The following is a 26,116-nucleotide window of genomic DNA, read 5'->3' as shown; positions in this document are numbered from 1 at the left end:
TTTGCTTCAACGAAAAGCGAAATTTGCGTATAGTTTGTGGAAATTTCTAGTATCGTCGAAATATTTGGCACATCTGATTTCTGTATCATCATCATTCGTAAAATGAATAGACTTAAAACTTATTTCATGTCGTAATGGAAAAGTCTATAGCCTTGGTAAGTCTGACAGTTTGAACCTTTAAGCTATTAAGTTATATAATTTATTCGTTTCAATCCAGGAAGATCATGGATGTGGCAAGCAGGACAAGGGAAATTATATGTTATGTACAGTACTACTTATGAATGATGTTTTTAAATGTTTATTTTGCATATCAAGAAATAGATTTTCCCTGACATAGTGGAAAACACTCATATTCTGTTCTGAATATCAGGGCAATCAAATCAGTAACCTTTACACTTTTCAATAAGTGTTAACTTTGGGCAAACGGTTGAACAGAGGAATTTTCAAGTGAGGGAGGGGTACCCACCCTGGCGCTGTCGCTGTTCTGTGTTTGTGCAGATATTTGTTGGAAATATGATTTCAGCTATCCAGGAGAAAATAAGTGTAAACTTGAAGCGAAAGAATTGAAGTAGTCCTATCTTTATCTCAAATTTTGACTATCAATTCGAGAAAACTATATCGAAAACTTTCTTTCCATGGTAATTCTACCCATTGTTTCTTCAACAAATATTACCCTGCAACTTAGGCAACAGCTCGTATATCTTTCTCGAAAGTAAAATTAATAGTGGTATGATGACGTGAGACAGGTGAACATAGACTTAATGTTAAATCACTGTTAATTGTTGACGGGAGAACTACCTTTTCTTCATGTAAGTTTATAGTGGCAATGGAACTTCATGTTCCCATTTGAGATATTGCTTTTCGATTTGAGTATGGATGTGCGAGAAGTGACTACTGAAGTTCTATCCGTGACGTCATACGGTAGTCCTCCTGCATGATGAGTGACTTCATGCCTTAGTCAGCCAATTTAGAGTGAACGTATGTATGTATGGGCGTTTTTTAAGGAGCCAAGGGGTCAAGTAACACAATGGTAAAAAAAAAGTAAAATTAACCTTTTCTGCGCAAACCATTTCCTTACGGAGAGTAGAATGAATGTTTGGCTCTTCTTTATATATTCTACGTATTTTGTCGATTGTAGAGTATGGTTTCTAATCTAACATTGTAATTTAGCTTTAGGCATTTCAACTTAAGCCGCCGACCTCCGTGTCGGAGTGGTTAGCACAGCGCGCTACAACGCCTGGAGTTCTAGGTTAGAATCCCGGCCTGGGCATAGCTGTTCTTTGTTAATTTTGAATGTAAAGCTAAAGTTCCCTGTGCATATAGCACCGTGCAATGAAGGCACATTTCTAGGGGATGTGGGAGTAGGGCCCCACATATTCTCGATCTAGGTCATTTTGTAGGTGATATGATCAGCACCTCGCTCCGGCCGCCTTTACCCCCTATCCCCAGGTACGCATTGATTTGAGGCTGAGTGAGCCGTAGATCCTATTTATATGGTGACAAGGCCGGAAAAATTCCGACCTCAGATCGCCCGCGAGGCAGTCAGACGCCCTACCAACTAGACTACCGCGCACTCTTTGTGAGTGTCCCTTCATCAATTTCTTCATACCATCACTCACCTTCATCGTCGCCATTAGCCAAAAGTGCAGAAAGCGACGGTAAATAACTAAAATCAAATCAAATTAATTCGTGAGATAAGCTTATTTAGAATTGCCAAAGTGAAGATAAAATCAACAATGTAGTCTTGTTACAGATCATGAGATGAGGTGGTAACCAGGCTCGACTTCTCAGTTCTCTCTGGTTCTCCAAATGGCGTTGTCGGCCACCGCACTTCCTGACATCGAGGACCCTGAAACGTCGCCATCTACAGTGGCCGCAGAGTCACGGCGACGAGGACAGCCTGTGAGAGTACGACATCGTCGGTCCGCCGAAACAATCCCTCCTTTGACTTTACAGGCATCAGGTGTTCATCGAGTAGACATCCCGCAAACATCCAGGCATGGCTTGAGGATTCTCCTCCCAGAAGATGTCTCCGACAATCCTCTACATCCTACACACTCGTGGGCAGGGAACGACCACGAACAGCAACAGGTAATTGGTCCTATCCAGAGTACCCCAGCCATAGCTCAGACTGTTGAGCAGTGGCCAACTGTACTCAGCAGGACACCTGGATATGGAGGTGAAGGAACGGGAAGGGAGAGGTCAGAGATTGATCACCTGAGAACGGATCAAAGGAGAACGGGAACTATCCAAAGGACTAGAGAGGCTAGGAGTGATATTCTATGGGGCGAATCTTCATCGACTGACTTGCAATTTGGGCCTAATCTTACAAGGAGTTCCAAGTGTGTGAAGAAGACTGATTTTGTAAACAATTTTTTAACTTCCGTTTCGCCCTTAGACTCTACCGAAGAAAACTCGATGTTGGATTGGGAAGCTTTCAATGAAGATAACATCTTCCCGTTTAGCCGGGAAAGCTTGAGTGCGTCTAATCTCAGAAGACCTGCTCACAGGACAGCACCGTCGATTAATCTAAACTTACCCCACGAAACCGACAACCGCGCCGGAAATAAATGCTCAAGGACTTCCAATGACTGGTTCCACCCCTTCATGGTATCTTGTTTCGAAGCCATACGCAGTAAGAAATTTTCGTCACCAGGCAAAGTTTCATCTAGATCAACCGATGTGGCCCATGACAAACACCTTTTGGTTGATTATCCGTCAGAAGAAACAATTGGTCTAATTAATTATTCTAATGAAGTAGGAACTGCCGAGACTAGACATCAAAGGGGTAGATGGAAGAACTGTATAAGAGAAAGTTACAGCCAATGCGAATGGTTCCTGGACGGAAACAAAAGCACGACAACTTCCAGAAAACGTTGTCTTGACAACAGTATCCAAAGAACATACTCACTTTGTGGAGAGCAAGGAATGTTCTCCAATGCTTCTGGAAATTCCTTTGAAGCAGAAAAACAGCATTCCTCAAAATCGTCTCACCCGGAATGCTTTTGGAAAAGTCCTAGCTGCACTGATCGCGTGAGATCTGTTTCTTCAATATCAGTACCGCCGAAAGTAAGCGTATTCGAACCATCAGAGAGACGGCTACCTCAGAACATGAAAGACAGCTGGGAAGAAACTTTCCAGGAGTTGAGGAAAAAATGGTCCACCAAAACCAAATTAAGCTTATGCCAAAATATAACTCCAAACTTTAAAACCGCACCGTCTCCACCTGTCGCTTGCACATCCGATCCTGTGCCATCAGCAGCGTCTACAACTTGCACCACAGACTCGCCATGTACTTCAGGAATAAAAATGACATATACAACTACAAATTCTGTTCCCGATTTGGAAGAAAGTCCGGTTTGTTTGAATGGTGTTAAGTCAGGGACAATTTTACATGTCAAAAAATCTGATACAGTACTTACAGGCACGTTGAGCGCAACAAGCAATAATAATGAAGATTCTTGGAACTGTTCTTTTCGGAGGAGAATGTCAGATTCTAGTGTAAATACAGCACCTAATATCTGCAACCCAACAAGCGAAACTCGATCACAAAACACCTTGTCTTGTCAACTTGCATCCAATCAAATCGAGACTTGGTCTGATAATGCAAGATTACTGAGTTTACTTCCAACGGTGTCCGTGGAATCACAAGTACAACGGCTGTTGACCTCGAGAAGTATGCATGGTCTTTTTGGGTCCTTATACTACATGACAACAAATACACCATTGCTACCAACAGTTTCTACGAGGTCTCACAGCATGGAAAGAGTACTAAACTCGATCTACTGTGATCCTCGACTAAATGAAAGTTCTGTTTCAAATTTTAAAATTAAGCTTGGAATTCAGAAACAAAACACACATCAACTTCTGCCGACCTCAAACAACGACATCGCCGAAGATGTTTGTAAAACAGGTACAGATTTCGAATTGTGCGTAGACCTAGACCAACATGATTCTTCATTACATTTTATGGAAAATTTGTGCACAGAGGGACAAAGTGATAATGCATTCAGGTCTGTAAGTTTACCAAATACAAGTTTTGAAATAAGACGTAAAAGTTCTTTCCCGGAATTTGTTGATGAATATTGCGACGAACTAACTACAGAACCGGCGAATGAATCATGTGAAAGCAAAAACACACAAGTTGAGACAGTAAGGGACATAGTTGAAGAACTGGTTCGTTCTGTGGACGATAAAATAGCCAGGAAGCTTCCTTTTGAAGATCATGAGACGATGTGTTCCACTCAACATTGTTCGCAGCATCAGGACACAAAATGGGAAGTGATATCGGAAGATCGAGATAGAAATTCACAACTCTACACAAAGTCTTTTATGGAAATCCCGAAAATACATTCTGATGCAGGAAAGCTTGCCTATTCCTCTAAAGGAATTGCTCACCAGGGTGCCTCAGCTCCATCGCATACACAGATGAGACGTGAGTTTATGCCTGGTGCAAAGATCACAGGAAGTCGAAAGAACTGCGAAAATATTTCTATTTATCATCAAGTCTCCAAGCAAGAAACCACAGATACATGTTGGAATGAAAGATCAAACACTTCCTTCCTATCAGCCCCTGCTGGAAGGATGTCTTCAACAGCTTTATTTTCAGACGCAGACAACGCATGGTCATCTACTTTAGATGAAAAGGCAACTCCAGTTACAAGTCGGCACATGAGTCTTCACGAAGTCCATCATCACCATCACTATCATTACCATCATTACTACTACCCATTTCCGGCTGGAATGAGTACACAGAGCCCCTCAGTTGGAGCAACTGCAACGGTTATCTTCTTCGCCGGAACAATTAACAGTGACAAAGGGAACTCTTTCGACAAATAATCAAAATTACGTTTTCACTTGTACGACTATAATTCATTTCAGAATTTGTTGCGAGTATTGGAAATTTGACTCAGAGTGAATCATAATTTTACACGGTGCACAATGTAAGAATATAATGTAATAAACAAAACTGAAATGAATGATAATTAATGTTTAGAATTTTATACTTCAAGCAATACAATGTGTTTGTTGAAAGCATATATCCTCTTAGATTTTTCGCTGCAATTATACACCAATAACGTTTAATAAATGTATGGATGTAAATGTGTAGACACATACTTTTGCCAAGTATGAGAATGGGAGGGGGGATTGTTGCACCACGTGAAAAGATATTTCAAAACTCATATATAACGCATCCAATGTTACTGGAAATGTTGCAACAATTTCCTCTACTGTCCATGTGTAGAAGTAATATTGCATAAAATATGAGTGTCAGATACACACAATTCTACTGTCTCTCATAATAGCAATGTTAAATACATAGTTAAAGGTTGGTTTACATTGGTCGAGTAGACGGGAGAATAGCTGGAGCGAGTAGAGTAAACCGAGCTACTCTCCCCGTGTAAACAACTGGGGAGAGTCCTGGAGCCAGTACTCGCTCCAGTAGTCAGGACAGTCGAGTTAAGTGGCTGTCCGCGAAGGACAGCGACTCGACCGAGTAGCTTCTTCTCCCATCGATTTTTTCACTCGCGCGTAAACTCTACAGACCATCTGGTCAATGTAAACACATTCTGAGGACAGTATAGAGCCTGTGTTGTGTTGTGTGAGTGTCCATGGAATTTGTGTCGATTATAGAAACAAACAAAATAAACAACGGGCGTATGAAGAGATGAGACTTGATGTATTTGGCGTAGGAGAATTAAAATTAAATATAAGGAATTTACGTTCTACGTTCAACGAAGAACGATCGAAAATAGAAAAATCAAAGAAATTAGTTTTCTTTCCAGACATGTCCACGTGCATTATTGTATTACTTTTTCGCGAAAAAAGTGTGTAAACCGTTTCAGAACTTCTTTAAAATCGCCAACGACGTCGATGGGTTCATTCTGTCCATAGAGCACCAAACAGCTACAGCTACTGTCCCACTTTGCTGAAGTCGAGTAGAAAGTGTGTAAACAGCTACTCGTCATAGAAGGGTCGAGTCGAGCGGACAGACCAGTAACTCGTCCCAGTAACTCTCCCGCTCACTCGACCAATGTAAACCAGCCTTTAGAGTTCGTTATGCATTAAAATGAAGGAAAGGCCTTAGTTGAAGTCACATATTGTTTTATATCAATATTCCTATTGTTCTAACTTATTTTATTGACAATAGCGGTAAATTAGAACTAGTGCAACGAAATGTTATCAAATGGAGGCAGCATGTTACGTACTATATCTTGGCCATATATATGCATTACAATCATAAACAACCATTTTTGCAATACAATTCCGATACCCATATCTTTACCTGCCAACTTTTGCTAATTGTGCATGAAGTTGTGCTGAATCCTGCATGAAGTGCTACATGCAGACCTAAGAGTCAGTGACTATCTCAGTACAGCAAAATAAAATCTTAGTGTAAAATTTTCATTTATGTTTATGGTAGTTCCAATTGCCAATGTGGATCGAAACTCTAATATTATAAACAATTAACATCTCGAATCTATTTGGTTGCAGGTTTCAATGTATTGTCACTAATTTATCGCATTTTACATTACCATGGCAATGAAACAATCAATCTGTTCAGTGGCTTCCGATAATGCTTTCCACATAAGCACAATTACAAATCAAATCAGTGTAACATAAGCATTCAAACTTAAGGACAAGTATGATCGGAAATGCTTTGAGAAATTCGACCTTCTTATTTCTCCCGTCCACATGTCTTAGCATCAGTTGGTAGTAAGTATACGTTGGTCTTTGGTACATTCTTCGTCTCTGTGTTATAAATTGGACCACAAGCATTTTCTCTGCTGAAGAAGAGTTGTGTCATAATGGACATTCTTAAGCCCGTTACCCACATAGTTCGATTTCCTAGCTGTGCCAACAAACCAACACAAAACCTTTTGCTGAACTATTAGCTTATCCTTATCCATTGATGTAAACTGCCAGTCTGCGTCTACATAGATTGTTTATTGTAATCTACGCGTATGTTATGCTGGCTTATAGCTCGGAAACTCTACGTAGACAGCATAAACTCCATAAAAATTACTTTACAAACCTCCTATGAAGAAAACGTGACATTTTCCAACCATATTGATTCGTTTCAAGTTGAAAACTCTCTATCTACAACATAACTCACATATTCTCTTTCAACCAACTGGTTGGAAAGGTCAAGCAGAGAGAAAAACACGAGAATTATTCTCGAAGAGTGCAAAGTATTGATCACGCTTCTTCAAAAACTAAAAAAAGCAAGATGGTTCTATTTCATCTCTACAACGCCCGTTGGTAATCCATCGTTGGTCGCCAGTTTCTTTACTAATCACCTACATTGTCTACTATCGTTTGCCGTCTCGTGGCGGATCGGATATCATAGCGCGCTACGACGACAGGTGTCCTGGGTTCGAAACCCAGCCTGGGCATGGGTTTCACCAGTTTCATCATATCACTTATCCTCATCTTCGCGATTAGCCAAAAGTGACAGAAAAGCGAAGTATATAACCAAATCAATCAATCTACTATTGTTGGTTATGCGTATGCACATCCCTGGTTTTTACAGGGACGTCCAGGGTCAACTAATTTAGAAATGCTATGTCGTTTTTACAGCGTAATATCCATGCTCTCACTTTCACGTTCTGTAAACTTGATTTGAAATTTTTCACCTTCTCTAAGAAGAATAAAAGATCAGTTACACAAAATAGAACAATGAACTTCAGCACACTCAAATAATATCCACTTGAGTTGGATCATTTCTCAATATGCTCTATAAAGAAACAAACTGTGTTTTAACTGGAGTGAGTATACAGACTTCTTAGCATATATATATAAATATTCTAGATACGTCCTGTGTTTGTTGATTTGTTATTGAAGCTTGACTTACATTGCAGATGTAACATCGGGCCGGACAGGATGGAACAACGCAGGGAAGATGACAACAATAGAAGCTCTTCCGTCCGGCCCAACAATCAACACCCCCACGATGAAACATCACAGGATCTCCTGTCGGGAAGTGACCAGGATGATCATGATACAGTGGAAGTCGCCGACCACCAAGAATGGAATCCATCTACTGTAGTCGCGTTCCATCCTTATCACAGAGGACTTTACGTGTACCCACTTGGTCAGGGTCGCTTATCCACTGTCCCTTCGAACAACAATGGGATAATTGACGCTTTCCAGCAGAACGCTGATGGTATTCGTAATGCGTATCATCCTTGCTCCCCACTCACAATCCAAGACAGTTCAGCTGGTCATGTGACTGAAACATACTCACAGGAACCGCAAAGGGTGTCAGGTTTTATTTATCAGGATCCAATAAGAATCATGCGAGAATGGACTGCGTTTCCACCCCCGATTGTGATGGAACCTCCGGCTTCATTGGGCATGAGTTATTGGTACAGCAATTTCATTCCTTGTGCTGTTCGTGAAATCGACAGCGAAGAAGAAAACTACCCACGTGAGCAGCAACAATCGTTCAGCCCTCCTTCAATCGAGATGTTTGAGATGTCTACATTGTTGCGACAAACTCCTACTGAGCCAGTAAAACACACAGAAAGTAACGAGGCTGACGTCAACGTGAGTTCGAATCAGGTCAATGAAGAATTTCCAACAAGAATAATAACTGGGCCAGGGAGGAGACATACCTGTCCCACAAATGATCAAAAGGAACCCACAAATTTGGGCAATCAGGAGCAGCCGTCAATGTTTGAAGAGCTACGTGCATGCAGCAACTCTCAGAGGGAGTTCCCAGACACCGACAGCGAAGCAACGCCTCGATCAGAAATCATAGATCAAAGAAACAGCGGTGAAGATTTAATGTCGTTCTACCTGCGAGCAACTTTTCTGCAAATTAATAAAGTATTGGATATGCTTAATAAGATATGGATGGCTCTAGAAAACACTAGGCAGGGGTCATCTCAGAATATACAGACCAATGAGAGCCATGGTCAAAACATGGAAGGTAGGAGATCTGCAGGGCTAATGAAAGAAGAATCGACCTCGTCGGCAAATATTGATCCTTCGATTGAAAAAGAAATGTCACTGGTACAAGAAATACTGGATGGTCATGGGATAGATACATCTGAATTAAGGCCATCTGTACAAAAAGCCAGGATTCCTGGTGGAGATGGTAAAACTAGTAATAAAAGCCAAACAGGCAATATGGATCAAGATGCACAAGAAGCAAATTCAAGCATGCAATCTTTCTTACAATCTCGAGATGTTGAGACAACAGATAGTGGTGAGAAGACAGTTCGCAGACATAGCATATTAGAATGTATCACTATCCCAAGCGAACACGACCACCCGAAAATCCCTTCTGTAAATTTACGAGATATATTCCCCAAAAGGGATACTGTAATTGGTACAAACGAGCAGGACACATTTTTAAGAAATAGGAACTCAATATCAAACGCCAAGACTGAGACCGGTAAACCTTGTAACAATATCCACACTACTGGAGAAAGAATACACAAAGGCCCCTACATAGAACAAAAAAATGTGAACGCACATCCCGTAATTATAAATGATATGGATTTCCTAAAGTTATTCAAAAAATTAGGAATAGAGATATCAGAGGACAAAATAATTGCTCAAGTTAACCCAGATCCTAGCCTACCTGGAAATGCTTTGTCACCGGGTTCAATAGATCCTGAAAAACCATCGTCCGAAGAAGTTGAAATCTTATCAAGCACGTTTTCTGTCGATAGCCAGTATCCTCTGGAGACTTTGCACAGTAGAGTCGATGTAGCAGCAGAATTAAAACATTCAGTTTCTGATTCCGAAACAAACGCGGCATCTTTATCTGAAGTTTTACACCCTACTGCGAGAACCATGCAGCTACCGTTGAACAACTCAAGCAAAAATGTGACGTTAAGCACTTCACTCTCGTCGCAAGCAAATGTAGAGGCAGATTGGAAACAACAACAGCAAAAGGACGTGGGGATTTCGCACGCGAATGTTATCCTAACAAACGAGGAAGACGACAAGAGAAATTCCTCTCCACAAGAAGAGAATGAAATTCTTTGGATTAACACATCACCTCCTTCTTTTTCAGCTACGAACATTGTTCCCAATATACATAAAGATCCTCAAGGGTTAACATGCACCGATTCTAGTATAACATATCATCAGATATCGTCCGATATACGCTCCGGAACTGTTTCCCCACCATGTGTTATGGATAAACCCGAGGAAAATTTTGTTAGGAAAACTTGTTCGCATATCATCGATACTTTTTCCATTCAGCAAGAGCAACACACTGATATCGAACCGAAAGGGCTTGATTATCAAGAAGAATGTGGGGAGATAGCTTACGTTACCACATCGTCACCAACAAACAAGAGTTCTGAAATTACGACTTCTTCAAATGAAATGGTAATACGGACCGTGTTGCTCGACAGTGAGACACAAGAGAAGAGGGAAAATAAATCTAAACAAAAAGCTGATCTTCCTAAGAACGGAACGGACAACTATAATAAAGAAGGGATCCTTTCAGTTCCTTTAGCATCAAATTCAAAACTATGTCAAGAAGAGGAAACAAACCACAAAGGCCCGCCAATCAGTTCACTAAGAAGCCATTCGCCTATCAAAAAGCATTCTTGCGTACTTATGGGTCAATGTAGTCGCGATAATAAAGTGACGGAATCGCCAGAGAGAAGAAATCGTTCCGACAAAGACACACAAAGGGAAGGACACGTAAAGAGAAAAGTAACTTCCAAGCGGAAAACTAAGGAAAGGGAAAGTATTAAGGAATTAAGTTCTGATGCGAGAGAGAATAGAGAAGAGAAATTGCGCAGTCCTGATAAAGCAGCCGGTAGCACATCAGACGAAAGAAAATCCACTCCAGAGGAAAATGAACGTCCAAGCACCATACTAGATAAATCTAGCGAATTCGAGGTAGAAATAAATAATAGTCCCCGGAGTACACCAGAGAAAGAGAAGCGTAAGAAGTGGTTCGATTCGTTGGATAAGAAATGTGAAGGACATGTGCAATTTCTGGACAGCTGGTACAATAGATGGAACAAAGAACTCGAGAAATATTCCACCAAGCGCAGAAAGATGGACGATTCACGCAATTTTACCCTACAAGTTGATGGACGAAAGAAACGGGTTGACGGAAAGGCTGATTACGATAGAACAATCAATTCGCGTGGTATGAATCGCAGGAATACCGATCTCGCCGTAGAGGAAAAGCCTCCAAAGAGTAGCAGGAAAGATAAAAGGGAAAGAAAGCAAAAAACAGATTTGACTAACGGGCAAGAAAGGAGTGCGCAGATGGATCAAGTGCGAGAACTTAATACAACATCGAATAATTCCAATGATGAAGATATTGCTGGTTTTATGCAATCACTAGAGGCTTCCCTAAGAAATAAGAGAACATTCAAGTCCGAGTCAAAAGAATCCCAAAGAGATGACCAGAGAACCGGAAGTGTAGACGAAAACCAAGGCAAAGATGTAGACCATCCACATATTCCCTCAGAACAAGAAAAACGTGGTCCATGTTCTAATGAGTTGCCATCTTCGCAAATTCCAATGATACCTGCCATCTATACCGCACTACAAAATCAGGGCACGGATCAAAGTAACATTTCCCAAAATGCTGTGAATGGAATTAAGCCTGAGCGAAGATTCGACTTAAATCTGCAGAAGAATGCACTATTGAATTCGGTACCGAAGGATGCAGAACGAGTGTGTGAGGAAAGAGAATCTGAAAGTTCAGTGCCTTTGCCAGCAACAGACTACAGGTCTGACGCAGACAGCATTCTTGCAGGAAACATGGATAACCTCGATGCACCGGAAAGTGCAGAGTTAAGGGAAGAAGCAGAGGAGCCCAGAGTCCACAAGATTCCACAACCGTCCACAGAAAACGTGGACGGTGCATCTTTCAAGTCAGATATCGATGCAATTGAAGAAGAGCTTGACCAATGCAAGGAGCCAGTGTATCACAGGTCCAAAAAGGAGCGTACAATGCCGTGCGTGGAACTGAAAAAAGACTCTAATGAACCTTTTACGAATGTCCAGTTTTCGATTGTGCCTGTTGAGACACTGACGCCGCTTTTGAATCTGAAAATTAGAACTCAAGCAACGATGGACACAGTATCGGTCAGTAATGTGGAGAACCAGCCTCTTAAGGTCACTCAGGGAGAAGACGAGATGGGAATCGAAGGAGAATCCTCTGCTGTGATGGTGTGTCTAGAGCCTGAAATCTTGGAGTACTTCAACAAGCAAGCGTCTTTGGATGATTCCACGGCCTCTAACGCCAGTGATTACGTGCCCTGCGTAAGAGTCAAGTCTAACCAGGACGAATCTATCTCTGTTACTATCGGGATGACCAAAGTGCCGCAGAAGACGGCCGAAACTCCAAAATGTCTCTTGTCTGTCACACAAAAGGAAGATAATCCAATCCAGGTAAACCGACAGGATCGACAGGTTGGGGGAGAAACGTCTTGCAAGGACAAAGAGTCGAGCAACGCAACTCTCAAAACCGAACCATCAGACACGTACGTCCCTTGGTGGGAGGAATTTGAAACACAAGCGTTGGCTGGAGGCTCCAGTGAAAGCAAAGCTGAACTTCCTTAACCTGTTCAAGGCGCTTGTGAGAAGAAGTTAGTTTTGCATAAATGTTTTAATTTTTGCCCTGTGTATTTTCTGAGGATTCGTTTGCAATAAAACGAAGAAGCACAACTTGCCAAAACTTGTCTTCTTGCCGAAGGGATGTAATAAATAGAAAGCAACTTACTGGATATTGATAGATATAAGGTGTTCGGAGTTGGATCACAGTAGGTGCGAATCGAAATAATAGATAAACACATTTTACATATACTTTCAGCTTTCAACAGAACCTATTACAAAATACAGGGTGCGCAAAAGTTTGAACCCTCCCCCCAAAAATAACAAATGGGTTGACACACATCAATCCAGTGTCCCGAAACATAATGTGAGTGAGGAGGAAATCCATCTCGGCCATTCTACCAAGATGGCCACCATTTTGAAAGCCCCATATTGGTGTCAACTTCACTTTCTTAAATGAAAATGGTCATGTGAAACAGAAAAATGGGCAGAACTTGACGAGAAACTCGATGGTGTTGTCAGTGTATCGTAATTTTAATCATTCTCGCGTAATTTGTTGCTTTGTAAAAGCTAACTGGACTGTAACGTGTTTTTAGAACTCAAGATCAAGATCAAGACTTATCATGGCGGATTAAGTGATTTTGAAGTTTCGACAACTTTGTTGCCCTGCCTTCTAGTTCGTGTTGTGGCCTTACCTTCATGTCTGGGTTGCAAATCTTATTTTTGTCTCTTCTATTCCTTTCCTTGGGTTTGCTAATCTTCAAACATTATATAGTTATATTTCTATTGACACGTATTGCCTTAGGACCAGATAATAGGAACAATAGGTGTAATTTAATCTACTCCAAACATGACGAGTTAACTTTTAATTGGCAGTATTAAGATATTTTGATTCGATAGAATAGACGGTTAGCCATCCAACTGCTTTCCAGATATAACTACCTGATTTTCCTTTTCATTAAATTACATTAATAAACTGGCATATTAGATTTGCTTCTTAATTAAGTCTAGGCATTTTGTGAATGCGTCTTCTTGTATCTCGTTCGCCTATGGTATTTATGGTCGGATGGATGGTGAGGTTATTGTGCCCAGAATTTTAACCTTTCGCGTTACACTTATTCAAATACCGTCTCTTGATCTAATGTTTCTCTACTTTGAATGTTAGATGTGTATCGATCAGCGCCAGAGATTATTCTTAGTGCCTTGTTCTGGATCCTTTGTAGTGGCCTTTGGTAGGTTGGGGCACTGTGCTGCCACACAACGCATGCATATATTCGTTTGTCTTTTTACTATTACGATCAGAGGCGAGGCGTCCGGTCATCGGGAGATGCGGCGATGACAAAGCAAAAATAATAAAAATTTTGCTTTTTAAATATTTTAGAGAAGAAGTAAAAAATAAGTTCGAATACTCGCATATTTGAGCGAAATTAGTCACGCCATGCCTTAAAACAGCTAGAAATACGAAAGAGATTCGTTAACTTTAGCGTATCGAAATGAGAGCCCAGTTCTACCCCCCGTGCCCAGCCGTCCCGCTACGTTTCCTGTTGAGTGCAATGGTGTCAGGCGGGCCAAGTCATCGCAGCAGGGCTGCGAATCCAAGGTCCTTTGACCGCTTTTCCCCCGCTCTTGAAGGTCTGGTCATAAGAGACCTTTTTTCAGCCTCCTTGTTTACAAACACGGCAGGGTTTCTGTGACGTCATCAAGATGAAACTTCTCAGAATGTCCAGCACTATAGGCCTAAAGCATGCAACGCTCTTGTTTTTAAGACAAAAGCACATTGAAGAGCATCGCAACGCAACTTACACAGAATACATGAAATTAATGTTACATAGAAAAAATATAACTAAGCCAAAGCATAAATTTCCCCACGGTTAGTGTTAGAAACAACTGAAAAAAAACAGCCGTTCTGGATCCATTGTATTTCCTTCACAGTATTTCTCCTTTTCAATGTATTTTTGATCCTGCGGTTCAAATATCGATTTCGGAAAATAACGTTTTGCTTTACAAAACAGGAAGTACTTCATGTTGTTTTGCGTTTGCTATGCCATGACAAGACTGATCACAAGATTTTTGTTCTCGAGGTGACAGACGTACTTAGACAGAACCTTTTCCCAAACATATCTTACTTTCACATAGTGTTGCCCACGAGACGAGACTTTGGCCTGTCTCGTCTCGTGGAAATGCTGTGAAATGCTGTCTCGTCTCGAAAATATTCGTTTGTCTCGGGACACATGATCAATCTCGTCTCGTCTCGAATTTTTAAAACCCTGTCCCGTCTCGTCCCGTGGGCAACACTACTTTCACACCAGGGACGGTCAAAAATATCAGGTTTCCGGAAAACTTAAAATCTCGATTCGGAAATTATACTACCTTGATTTCAGAGGCAATCCGAATTTCGAAGAGAGAGGTTTAACAATTTTTCCATTTTTCGGGTAAAATTTAAGAAAGTTTCGTCTTCCTTATTTTACGATCATATACTCCCTAGAAAAGAATGAATTTGGCTATCTATCTCTACTTCATACGTCTGTACGAACACTGTTATCATCATTATGAATGTCAGAATTCCCCTCCACGGTTGAAAGATTGACCATGACGTTTGGCAAGTCTTGCGATGACTACGTAAAAATGTCACGCTTCGCCACTGATTACCATACGCTTGGTTCGAAAGGTAACAATCAAGCATCAACTGTTTCATGGCAACAACAGCTGCTAAGGGCAGTTCTTAAAATTGTGAGTAGTTGCCTGCGGAGAATATTCGAAAAATTACTGCTCGGTAAATGGAAGGACATTGAGAACTTCGGACAGGTATTATCTTTTCTCTGTTATCTCACCCTTTGTTATACTTATCTTCATTCACAAAAAACGTGTCGCGGAGTCTACCTAATTTGTCTGCCTGCTGCCTCAAATTACACACACAGGACAAAAGTATCATTGGCTGATATAGGGACAGGATGAACGGGGCAATCACCCCCTCCATAGAGTCAAAAACTTGACTAAGCCGTCAATGAACATCAGAGTAAATGGTATTAACCACCCAGATTTTGACATGTAAAATGAAGTTATGATACCAAATACCAAGTAACATTTTTCAAAGAGAAATTTGGCAGATGGCAGTAAAGTAGTTCATCCGCCCTCTCTGAAGATATAAATTCGTTAATCTGGCAGTGAGAACGGTTCACGTCGTGCAGTCAGATAACTTGTATAACGCCATTTAATTATTTGTACTATTTTGCCCTACTGCAGAGTAATTCGCTTCGTAACCTTTAGTTGTCGCCAGCAGAACTGGAAAAAAATTCCGCTGAAGCATCATCAGAGAGAACAAACACGGAACGTTGGCTTCAAACTTGCCAACTTGCCAATATGCCAAATGTTTTATTCCCTCTAGAAGTTACTCTATTTCATTCATTTGTTTCCAAGCAAGCTCAGTAGGAAGGGTTTTATTTTCAAAAATCCCCGCATGGAATGTCACGTGCAAGGAGTCATGGGTTCGATACCCGGTGGAGGCATATTTCACATAGGTTCGGATCCCACTGTAAACTGTAGGCTCAGTCTCGATTAGCCTACTTGTTTATAAAATAGACTTCAAACCCAACTCAAAAAACAAAGCAATGTCGTGTAATTTGAGAAATGTGCATTTTTTAATGCGGCGTCCAGTGATTTGTTCTCACGTGATGTCGTGCGACAATTGGTAGAGCTTTACACACTTTACTCTCATTGGAAAATTCATTATGAATTTTTTTAAGAAAATACCCTCACTATATCTCTTATGTGGTATTTGATATTTGACATATTAGAGTATCATTCGTATTTGCTTCGTAGATCCTCCGTGATGACGTAGTCGTAACACGTCGCCTTGTAATCAAGGGCTTCCGGGTTCGATACCCGGTGGAGGCACATTGCGCAGTGGTCAGGATCCCACTTTAAACTGTAGGTCCATTCGTGATTAGCCTATTTGAGCATATAGTGGACTTAAAACAAAAATTAAAAACGAATGGAAAAAAATTGCTTCGAGACTTCATAATGCATTCATCCTAACATTAAATAATGAAGTGCCCTCACAATTGTTTTTATTGAAAATACAGTTTCTGCAATGTCAAGTCATTAATCTGGAAATAATTATATAGATATTAGAAATTGCAGTTCATACAACCGTCTTCGACAATATTTTAATGTCTTTTCCATGATATTTTACAGATGATCTAGATATGTCATCGACTAAAGCTACAGATAACAAAATCCAAAATACATGCTTGGAAGCAGAAGATCCTCGTACATCAAATTTGGCCATAAGAGAGGGCAGGGTAGGAGCAGAATCAATCAAGGATGGCACAAATTTAGGAAAGCACGTTACTGATAGACTGCGCGTCTCTTGCGGACGGAAGCAAAGAGCCAGAACTGCTCCTTTGCATAAGGGACAACCTGCTGCGGAAATCCCAAGCCCTCAAAATGCAGGTTGTGTTGAAGTGCCTTCGGCGGACGTCCCGTGCACGAAATACTCGGATGTTGCACTGGCCAACCCGTCGATAGTCAACATATCATTCTTAGTTGGTGAGACTTGCACTGAGGTACCTCAACACAAACCATCAATTCACGCACACATATCCTCTGATCGGGAAGAGACAGAAATGTGTCTTGCGGAACATCAAAAGCATAAGACCTGCTCTACGAAAAAGTCAATTAAAGCTGTGATTGGGCAACCAGAACGTGTACGAAAAGATAGGATAGTGCCTCCGGAAGATTTTAACAAGCATTTTAACGAATTGAGAAGGCAATGGTCCATAACTAGTAAATTAGGAAATCAGAATAATGGAAACGAACCTGCAGCACAAAACAGAAATGTAAAGCAAGATAAGGCATTACATTTTCAACCTCCAATGGAAGCACGCCTGGAGAAAGAAAACAAGGACGTTGAGGAACCAACTGGCACCAGTTTTAATACAGTATTGGATCACGTTGGTGCGGTAATGGGAACATCATCCGACCAGAGTTTCTATGATGTTTCCGAAATGGAAGAAACAAAGGAAAATTCTTCAATTGGTTCTGCAGATGAGGGAACGGGGAACTTAACTCCAGATGGTACTGGCGTTGTTAAAAATGACGAGAGTCTTAAGTGCTCTGGCGACGGTGATTATATTCAGACTCACCCTGAAGGTCAGAGTCCAGTGTTGAAAGAGCAACAGGACGCCAAACTGCATAAGCAACGAGGATCAGAACAAAAGGAGTATGAAGGACATAGAAAGATGCCGGAAGTAGTACAAAGAATCTCAAAGGAATTTTCCGACAACATGACGCAAACTTCAGACTCGTGCTGTCGCATGTCCGTAGCTTCACCTGTGGTATCGAGTAACGTGAAGCTTGAGACACTTGAAGACAACACAGTGGTCATCAATGCATCGACTACATGGAATAAGAAGGCCATGATTGATCCGACGCCTCCGCAGGATAATTCACGTCTCGTGTGGAATGTAAGAATTCCTCCCAAAGGTCCTTTGCAGTTTTCAGTGAACGAAGATCCCACTTTGTCCTTGACACTGAGCGGGCAGCAGCGGACATTGAATCTTCCCCAGCAACCTTCGAAGCTAAGTCTATGTGAATCTTCTTCACAATGTAATATATCGCCTACAGAGGACGCTGTGATCCCTTCCGGTGAACCAATCATCAAGAAGCATTCGTGCCAAGAGACTGGTCCAGATAATGTGTCTAAGAAACATAGCAAGGTAAACGCAACCCATGCTCAGTCAACGAAACACGCTCCGGTCAGAAATGTCACTCATGCTTGTAAAGAAGTGCCAGGACCCACAGATCGACGAGAGAGAACATGTCACCGTACTTCAAGTCCCCACAAGGATGCAGCATCGATTTCTGCTCCTGCTAGATCATCTCGTCCTCGGGCGGGAGTGGCACATTCAACTTCACCATCGCCTGGAGGTTCCAGCCCTAGTTCAAAGGATCATGCGTCATCTTGTCCGTCAAGAAGAACAGCTTCCTCGGCAGCTTGCTTACACAGCCCTACGGTGGCTCCAGTTAACACCACTGGCTCCCGATCTATCGCAAGGTTATCATCGAATTCGCCTGTTTCCTCTGCCAAGAAAACCTCAACTTCGGCAATTTCGATCCGTTCGTGTACGAAAGCATCCCCGGGTACTCTTAAACCTTCATCCAAGAGGAACACACATTCAGCCACATCTACATCAGCAACTTCTAGAGTCGGCAACGAACCCGTACTTACCTCGCCATCTTCATCACCCAACACTTCCTCTCCTATGCGTTCACCATCACTGCCTCCTAACATTACTACCAATGTTGTGAAATCGAATGAGACGGCAACGTTTAATAAGCAACCTTGTCAGAAGCTCGTGGTTACAAAAAAGAGTGGAGCATCAACGTTAAAGAGACATTCTTGTTATCCGTCAGATATAGATTATGAATGTTCCGAAGCTAGAAAGTAGATGCAGAAAAATAAATCAAATATATTTTCAACATACTTTTTCGGTTTAGAGGAAGGACAACCACATCTTCAGTAAAGCTGTTTATCCGTTCCTTATTGGTTTTAACTGAAACTATACATCATCAAATCGTTTACATAATTTCCAAATGTACGAAAATTTTCGAAATGCTCTTGTACAATTAATGAAATTGCCCACATAAGAACCTACTTAATACTATGTTAATATGCTATCGTAAAAATTCATGACTGGTGAAATCAGTATAAAACGTACTAAGTTCTCAACTTCATTCAAATATTAAAACACAAGGCTAATAGTTAATTGAAGGCACCATTAGCTTATCATTAGATGTGCTTTTTTCTGCAACTATGAATTATATTTTACGACGAATCTTGTCTATTCTTGTCACTAATATGGTCACGATTGATTATGGACTGGTGAATTAGTAAATACTAAAACACCTAACATCCGAGCTTTACCCGCGATTCGAAACCATTACTACTTATTCTGTAAGAGTTTTGAATACAATACGGCGAAGCGAGGCTGCTTCCATAGCCAGCTATCATATTAATATCTATTAAAGTATATATTAATATCTATTAAAGAAGCATTCATATTTGCTTCGTAGAGCCTCCGTGATGGCATAGTGGTAACGTCGTCGCCTTGTAATGAAGGGTTTCGGATTCGATACCCACTTTATGTGGAGGTATATTGCACAGTGGTTCGTATCCCACTTTAAACTGTATGTCCATTTGCGATTGGCCTATCTGAATATAAAGTGGACTTACGACAAAAATTCAAACATACAAAAAATATTTGCTTCGAGACTTTATAGTACACTCATCCTAGCATTAAATAATGAATTGCCCTCACGATTGTTTTTATTCAAAATACAGTTCCTGCAATGTTAAGTTATAACCGATTGTTGTAGGACTTATGCTTCGGAACGAATGAGGATGAAAAAGGATTCACTCCTCCTCTTAAATAATAGACTGAGTCCCAAAGACAATAGCAAATAAGCGCTCGTGAATTTCGGCGCGGGTTTGTTGCAACAGTCGGCGAAAGAGAGTTACGGAATCTCGTCTTTACGGTTGATGTCCGCGCCCGCGTTGCTGGAAAAACGCGAAAAGTTTGCTGTCGTTCGAGCTGTTGACATTTTTTAGATTTCGTCACCGCGAAACACAAAAGTGCATGGATAGTTCGAGCCCAAAAGAGAACACGAATGGTCAGCTCTTAGTTTGAAAGACGAAAAGACTTTTAGTGTGATGGATCGGCGAGAGGTAGCTTCTATCGCAACTTTTTAAGAATACAGACAGGAGGAATGAATAGCGTTACCAGACGTCCGGTTTTTTCTCGGACATGTCCTACATTTTGAGCGTCACCTAATATTAGTTAGGAAAATACGTAACAGAAAAAAATCATACAAGTTACAAGTCTATGGACTGCGCTTCCAAACTCAATAGTGAAATTTATTTTGATTCTGATAACGTCACTGTTCAATGCCTGAGCAGAATTTCTTGCCTTAGGGTTTATACTGATGGAACAAGGTGTTGCCCATTCTTATTCAATATTCAATATAATTTGATTGTAAAGCAGGGGTATAGAGAACAAAGTTATTCTGGGTGTCTGCCAGTCAAGAAAGTCAAGAAAAAGTAAAAAATCAACAAGTAGGTCAAGAAGTCAATAAAAAGGCAAAAAATATTCTTGTGGTCAAGAATTTTTGCTATTGATTCGTTGATATCTTTTATCTTACTTCACTTTTTCTGTCCCTTTGGCTAATCGCGAAGATGAGAATGAATGGTGGTAAGATAAGATGAATGAATTGATAGTCATAAACATAGAGAGACAACCGACACATGTCCCACATAAGATTATACTGGCTGTGAGTCCAGACGCCAAAGCCTCGCTTCTCTGCCAAACACAGTTCAGGATGCATTAATACGAAATAACAGATCTAATTCTTTTCTGACATTCAGCTTCAGTTTTCATCTTAACTGGCCCTTTGGTAGGGATTTTCATTAAATAAATGTTTATTTTCTTAATTACTAATTTCCAACTTTACCTAAGTAGGGTCCTAGAAAAGTCCAGAAAAAGTCAAGATTTCTGGATGTAATATTTTGGTAGACACCCTGCTATTGAACTAAAAACTACCCAAGATAAAACTTCTGGAACCATTTTAAATTACGGTAATTGCTGAATATTTGCTTGCCATTACAGATTATAATTCAAATATTGAGAGAGGACTTTCATTACCATCAGCACAACACACTCACAAGATAAATTATTTTTTCATAAAGTCTGTAAAATGTTTGGTATTGGTCCCTATAATTTCAAGTTTGACTGTCCAATCTAACATAAATATATAGTTTGACTGAATCTGAAATTTTGATAAGAATTGTCTCCTCTGAAAAGTACCACTTAAATCAAGTAGTAAGAGGTGTATTGATTAGTACTACTTTCTAACGTGTTCTATCGAAATATGTATTATTTATTGAGAATGTGTTGTGTCCTACATTTTGACTTAATGTCGTACATTTTGAGACAGCATGTCCTACATTTCCCTTACAGCGATCTGGTAACCCTAGGAATGAAGAGAAAGTGCTAACCAGAAGTTGAAGAATATAAGTGCTCAGTGATTTTGATAGTGAGTCTTGTTTAAGTGTTGAGAGCTCTGCGTCGATCATTATAAAGTTAAAAGTACAGCGCTGAACTAATCAACCGTGAGTAATATTTCTCAATGTGTTAGTTCTTTAAGTATGGTTACATTTTTGAATCTTCACCGAGACAATCAGGGAATTCTCCGTAAATTCCTGTATATGAACTTTTCAGTATAAATCAGGTGAAGGAGACTTACCAAGGACCTCCTTATAATTGTTTATTGTTAATTAGAAATTCAGAAATAAAAGTTTGTAAAAAGTTATTTCCATCTCTGCTTTACACAGTAAATCTGGTTTTGTGAAAACCTGAAAATCCTGTTCGTAGCTTGAACGAAAGCAGTAAGCTCTTTCTTAAGCTAAATACATCTCTTAATGTTATATAGTCACAATCTCATCTGTACTCTTGGAAGGATTATAAAGAAATTAGAAATTGAAGTTTATACAAACGTCTTCGACAATATTTTAATGTATTTTCCATAATATTTTACAGATGATTTAGATATGTCATCGACTAATATTGGTTTCGAAATACAATACGAGAGCGGGATGGCATTGTATACATCTAGACGAGAAAGTGAGTGTCCGAGACTACTAGTCTCGTTCCAGACCTAAACCAAAACCACAGACTTTACAACGTAGTAAACATTTTGACTCCTATAACTGTCGTGAATATCGAGATTTTATGCTGAAATTGTTAAAGTAGCTTAATATTTGGGCAGCTGTTGATATCCTAGATTACAATTTATTCTGTTAGATTTGTGAAATAAATATTTAAAAGACAATCTGAAGTTACTTGATAATTGTAAAATTTATTGCAACCTAGCTCAAAACTACAATCAAAATTTTCCAAATATGCAAATTACCATAACAGACCTACCTCAATATATTCCACTTGGGAACGTCTCTCCTTGCTTTAACCTTCTTGACATACTTTTTGCCTGGCATTGGTCTCCTAAACCATGAGAAAAACTCTCAGAAAAACCACACAAAAAAAAACTCAAAATTAATTATTTGTATGAAACACCATAAAATTGACTACATTGCAACACACGACTTGCGGGTGCACTGCTCTCTATTTGGGTTCACTTGAGCCTCTACACTACTGTTCTTTACAGTGTTGCCACGACCAGAGATCACGATGTAACTTTCCCACATTAATGATTTCCTCATTCGTCCAAATATTTACTTCATCTCGGAAAAATTGAAATCTTAATAACGAAACATCAATTATTATTTTTTCCATGGACTTACAAAAAACATAATATGAGTGAATGAATGAAAATAAGGAGGGAATGACAGAAAACAAAGATTAATTCAATGAAATTGTACAGTGGGATTTACGAGTAATACCGTGCAAATTGTCCATCACCATGTTCGTGCACTTTATTTGACCCAATAAGAGCTTCAAGAATTAAAAGAAAACTCAAAACAAGCTGTTGACAACTTCTGCACCATCATACATAAAATCCATCACTTAAAAACACATCGGATGTAAAAAATAATAAAAATAGTCATGGACAATTTGCCGAGCAATACTAGTGAATCCCACTGTACGAAATACGACAATTTTCATGACAACACAATATTGTTTGCATTAGCTGTGTTATATTTTGGGGAAATAAATTAAGCAACAAACCAAAGAGAAAGTCTTTCAAACTACAATGAATCTGAATCGAATATACGAGCCGAATATATTCATTTTTTTTGTTTAATTTTGTTACTTTTCCTAAACTTTTTCATTTCCATTTATCCTAAATGTTAGCTGAATTTACCTGCGCTGAGGGAAATTTACCTTCATGTGGAATTATTACGTCTAGTTACATTTGTTACAAATCTACAATGATTTCTGTTTTCAATCGTTGAATTACTGAGTGCCCTAATGGAATTAGTGGTTCCGATTTTGCATCTTGTTTGGATGATCAAATTATTCTGAACCATCTGTGCCGTCTCAAATTCTCTCGTGTGGAACTCTACACCAGATGGCAGGGTAGTCGATTAAAAAAAATCACAATACTTACTTAAAATATTCTGTGACTTTAAGTTGGAATAAGATTAGTTTCAATGTCGGGGTTGAATTTTATTGTTGCTAATTTTTCATAAAATATAGTTAAACAGTAACTATTAGTTTTCTTCGTTAATTATCATTGTGATCGGCCTGCGGTTTTTCCTAAGAATTCTACGTAACAACAGAGTGGTTTGGGAAAGATCCAGTAGGAGGCTCTAGTTAATGTCTCATTCGGACAGTTTGTACTGAATAGCGAGTTTTCTATCATAGCAATACAAGGTACCTTTATAAGGTATGCCATTCCCGAGGTTCCGAGATTTATTCCCATGATGCTGTGCGCGCTATGACGTCATTAAGCGGACAGAATGGAACTTACTTCGTTATCGTATACGGAAGCTTGGGATAAATGGGTCTATTATTTACTTATACACACTTTTCCTTGAATGCCGGTAGAATGAGAACAAATCATCCTGTTTGTGCTCTTGCCACGTGCAATAATAATAGAAGAAAATCGCCTGGAATAAAGTCATCATCGCTTCCCAAAAAACAAGTTGCTGTAGCAGGATTGATTCAATTTGTTCCTCCAAATTTCGGACTTACTCAGTGGTGTAACCACAGGGGAGGGCAGGGGCATTGTCCCCCAACCTTCGACGGAAGTCAATTCTAGGGGGGGGGGAACATTGTTGGCCAAAGGCACCTGCAGGGGGCACAGAGGAGAAATTGCCCCCTTCTATTTCAAATTTTATACAAATAAAAATACATTTCGTAAAATTTTCTTGCTCGCTTCGCTTGCAGTGCCAGCTTTTCTGAGTCTCGTCAAGTTCAGAGACGTAGCTAGGGGGCGTCGGGAGTCGGTCATGGGCGCCAAATAATCTAATTTTAAAAAAAATGTGAAAGAGAGAATGCCTTAGCGCCATGTGATATTATTTGTCCCTTATTAAATCAATATTGTTTTAAATTGCAAAAATTGGATCAAAAAATTTTCTTTCTCGCTTCGCTCGTAATATAATTGTTTTTTGTAATGTGATGTATGTAAATAATATGTTTTGTATATAATATATGTAATGAAAAAACTTTGAATACGTACATAATTTAGTGTTAGAATCTTGCATATGTATTTTCTTATTTTATGTCGCTCCATGTTGCATATGTGTAAAACATATGAAAGTTATACATGTTATATGTACAAACAAATATCTTCGGCATGCATTTATCATTCATTTTCTGCCATTCAAAAATACAGTTTGTGTGCTTGTTTTCAATTATTAGCTAATGTAAAATTCCTGGTGTTGAAAAAATATTTCAAATCGTTTGTTCCAAATAAATGCTTTAGCACAGACATCTACCTCCCTTTTGCGTAATTTATGAGGATAATAACGTATTTGATACTACTACTACTACTACCGCTAGTAATAATAATGCCATTATTAATGTCATTATTATTACTATTATTATTATTGGTACGTTTATCCTGGTACTTTCTCCCTCCAGATAAAAATTCGTGGTTGCGCCTCTGGCCTTACTTCCACACTCGCCTTCCGTATCATCACGTATGCAACTTTCAAAAACCTTTACACAATCGAAACTCAGTTTCTAAGTATTGCTTCATTGAATATTGAGTGCAAGATAAGATTTATTAGCTTTGAAGTTGAAACATCGTCCGCGAAAATAATACTTTGAACATCTCGTAGGTAGCGAACACTAATTAACAATTGCACTGTTACTTTACTTTATGTGCGTTTGTTGAGAAATTGTGCTGAAAATATAATGTACGACTTACAGGACAGGCGTTTCTCCCCTGCACATCCTTTCAATCTTCTCGTCAATCAATGAGAGGAGCTGTCATGTAAATAATGACCAAAGAAGCTATTCAATCAGGCCCGTAGCCAGGAATTCTTTGTAGGGGGGGGGGGAGCGAAGTCAATCCTAGAGGGGGCAAATTTTTAAAATATTGTGTCGCATTGGCACATATTATGGTAGGGTACACAGAGGTACTTGCCCCCCTCCCCCAAAAGCTATAAGTAACAGAAAAGGGATGGTATCTTGAAACTGCAACGAACCAAAAAAAAAAAACTTCGAGCAACATCAAATAGCAATATTTCGATAATGACCTTTCCAGGTTGCCAAAGAATATAAAGTTTAACATAAATAGGCTAATAGGGACTGTGCCTACTTGATATCGTAATTGATTGATTTGGTGTTTTAAGTCCACTTTGTGCACACTAAGGCTAATTGGGACTGGACCTACAGTTTAAAGTGGGATCCGAACCACTATGTGCCTACACCGGGTATCAAACCCGGGACCCCTTGACTACAAGGCGACGGCGCTACCACTAGACTATCGTGGAGGCCATATTTGTGTTGCTTGACAAGACTTATTTTCTAATTGCGCACTCTATTATTAGTAAAACACATTTTATGTGTGTGTTGGATATGGTATGAGATTTAATTAGGAAAAGCGA

The 26,116-nt window shown here is 39.8% G+C and overlaps 3 protein-coding genes across 4 annotated transcripts; all 3 read left to right on the top strand.

Annotated features, from left to right (window-relative positions):
- Positions 1–679: 679 nt before the first annotated feature.
- LOC145984821 (uncharacterized) lies at positions 680–4,932 on the top strand. 2 transcript variants are annotated; one of them, XM_083118233.1, is made up of 2 exons: positions 680–809; positions 1,754–4,932. In XM_083118233.1, the coding sequence occupies exon 2, from the start codon at positions 1,810–1,812 to the stop codon at positions 4,837–4,839; it is 3,030 nt and encodes a 1,009-aa protein (XP_082974359.1). In that variant the 5' UTR covers positions 680–809; positions 1,754–1,809; the 3' UTR covers positions 4,840–4,932. The 2 variants fall into 2 exon arrangements, with proteins under 2 accessions (XP_082974359.1, XP_082974360.1); XM_083118234.1 differs by having other exon boundaries at positions 693–746.
- A 1,644-nt stretch (positions 4,933–6,576) lies between these two features.
- LOC145984805 (uncharacterized) lies at positions 6,577–12,659 on the top strand. Its single transcript, XM_083118232.1, has 2 exons — positions 6,577–6,717; positions 7,863–12,659. The coding sequence occupies exon 2, from the start codon at positions 7,885–7,887 to the stop codon at positions 12,553–12,555; it is 4,671 nt and encodes a 1,556-aa protein (XP_082974358.1). The 5' UTR covers positions 6,577–6,717; positions 7,863–7,884; the 3' UTR covers positions 12,556–12,659.
- A 2,590-nt stretch (positions 12,660–15,249) lies between these two features.
- On the top strand, positions 15,250–18,996 carry LOC145984789 (uncharacterized). Its single transcript, XM_083118231.1, has 2 exons — positions 15,250–15,351; positions 16,741–18,996. Exon 2 carries the CDS (start codon positions 16,752–16,754, stop codon positions 18,993–18,995), a length of 2,244 nt encoding a protein of 747 aa, XP_082974357.1. The 5' UTR covers positions 15,250–15,351; positions 16,741–16,751; the 3' UTR covers position 18,996.
- Positions 18,997–26,116: the final 7,120 nt, after the last annotated feature.

The sequence above is a fragment of the Lepisma saccharinum genome, chromosome 1, assembly GCF_977018435.1.
Source record: "Lepisma saccharinum chromosome 1, izLepSacc3.1, whole genome shotgun sequence".
Classification (NCBI taxonomy): Eukaryota; Metazoa; Arthropoda; class Insecta; order Zygentoma; family Lepismatidae; genus Lepisma; species Lepisma saccharinum.
This window is presented reverse-complemented; position numbering and strand designations above follow the sequence as displayed.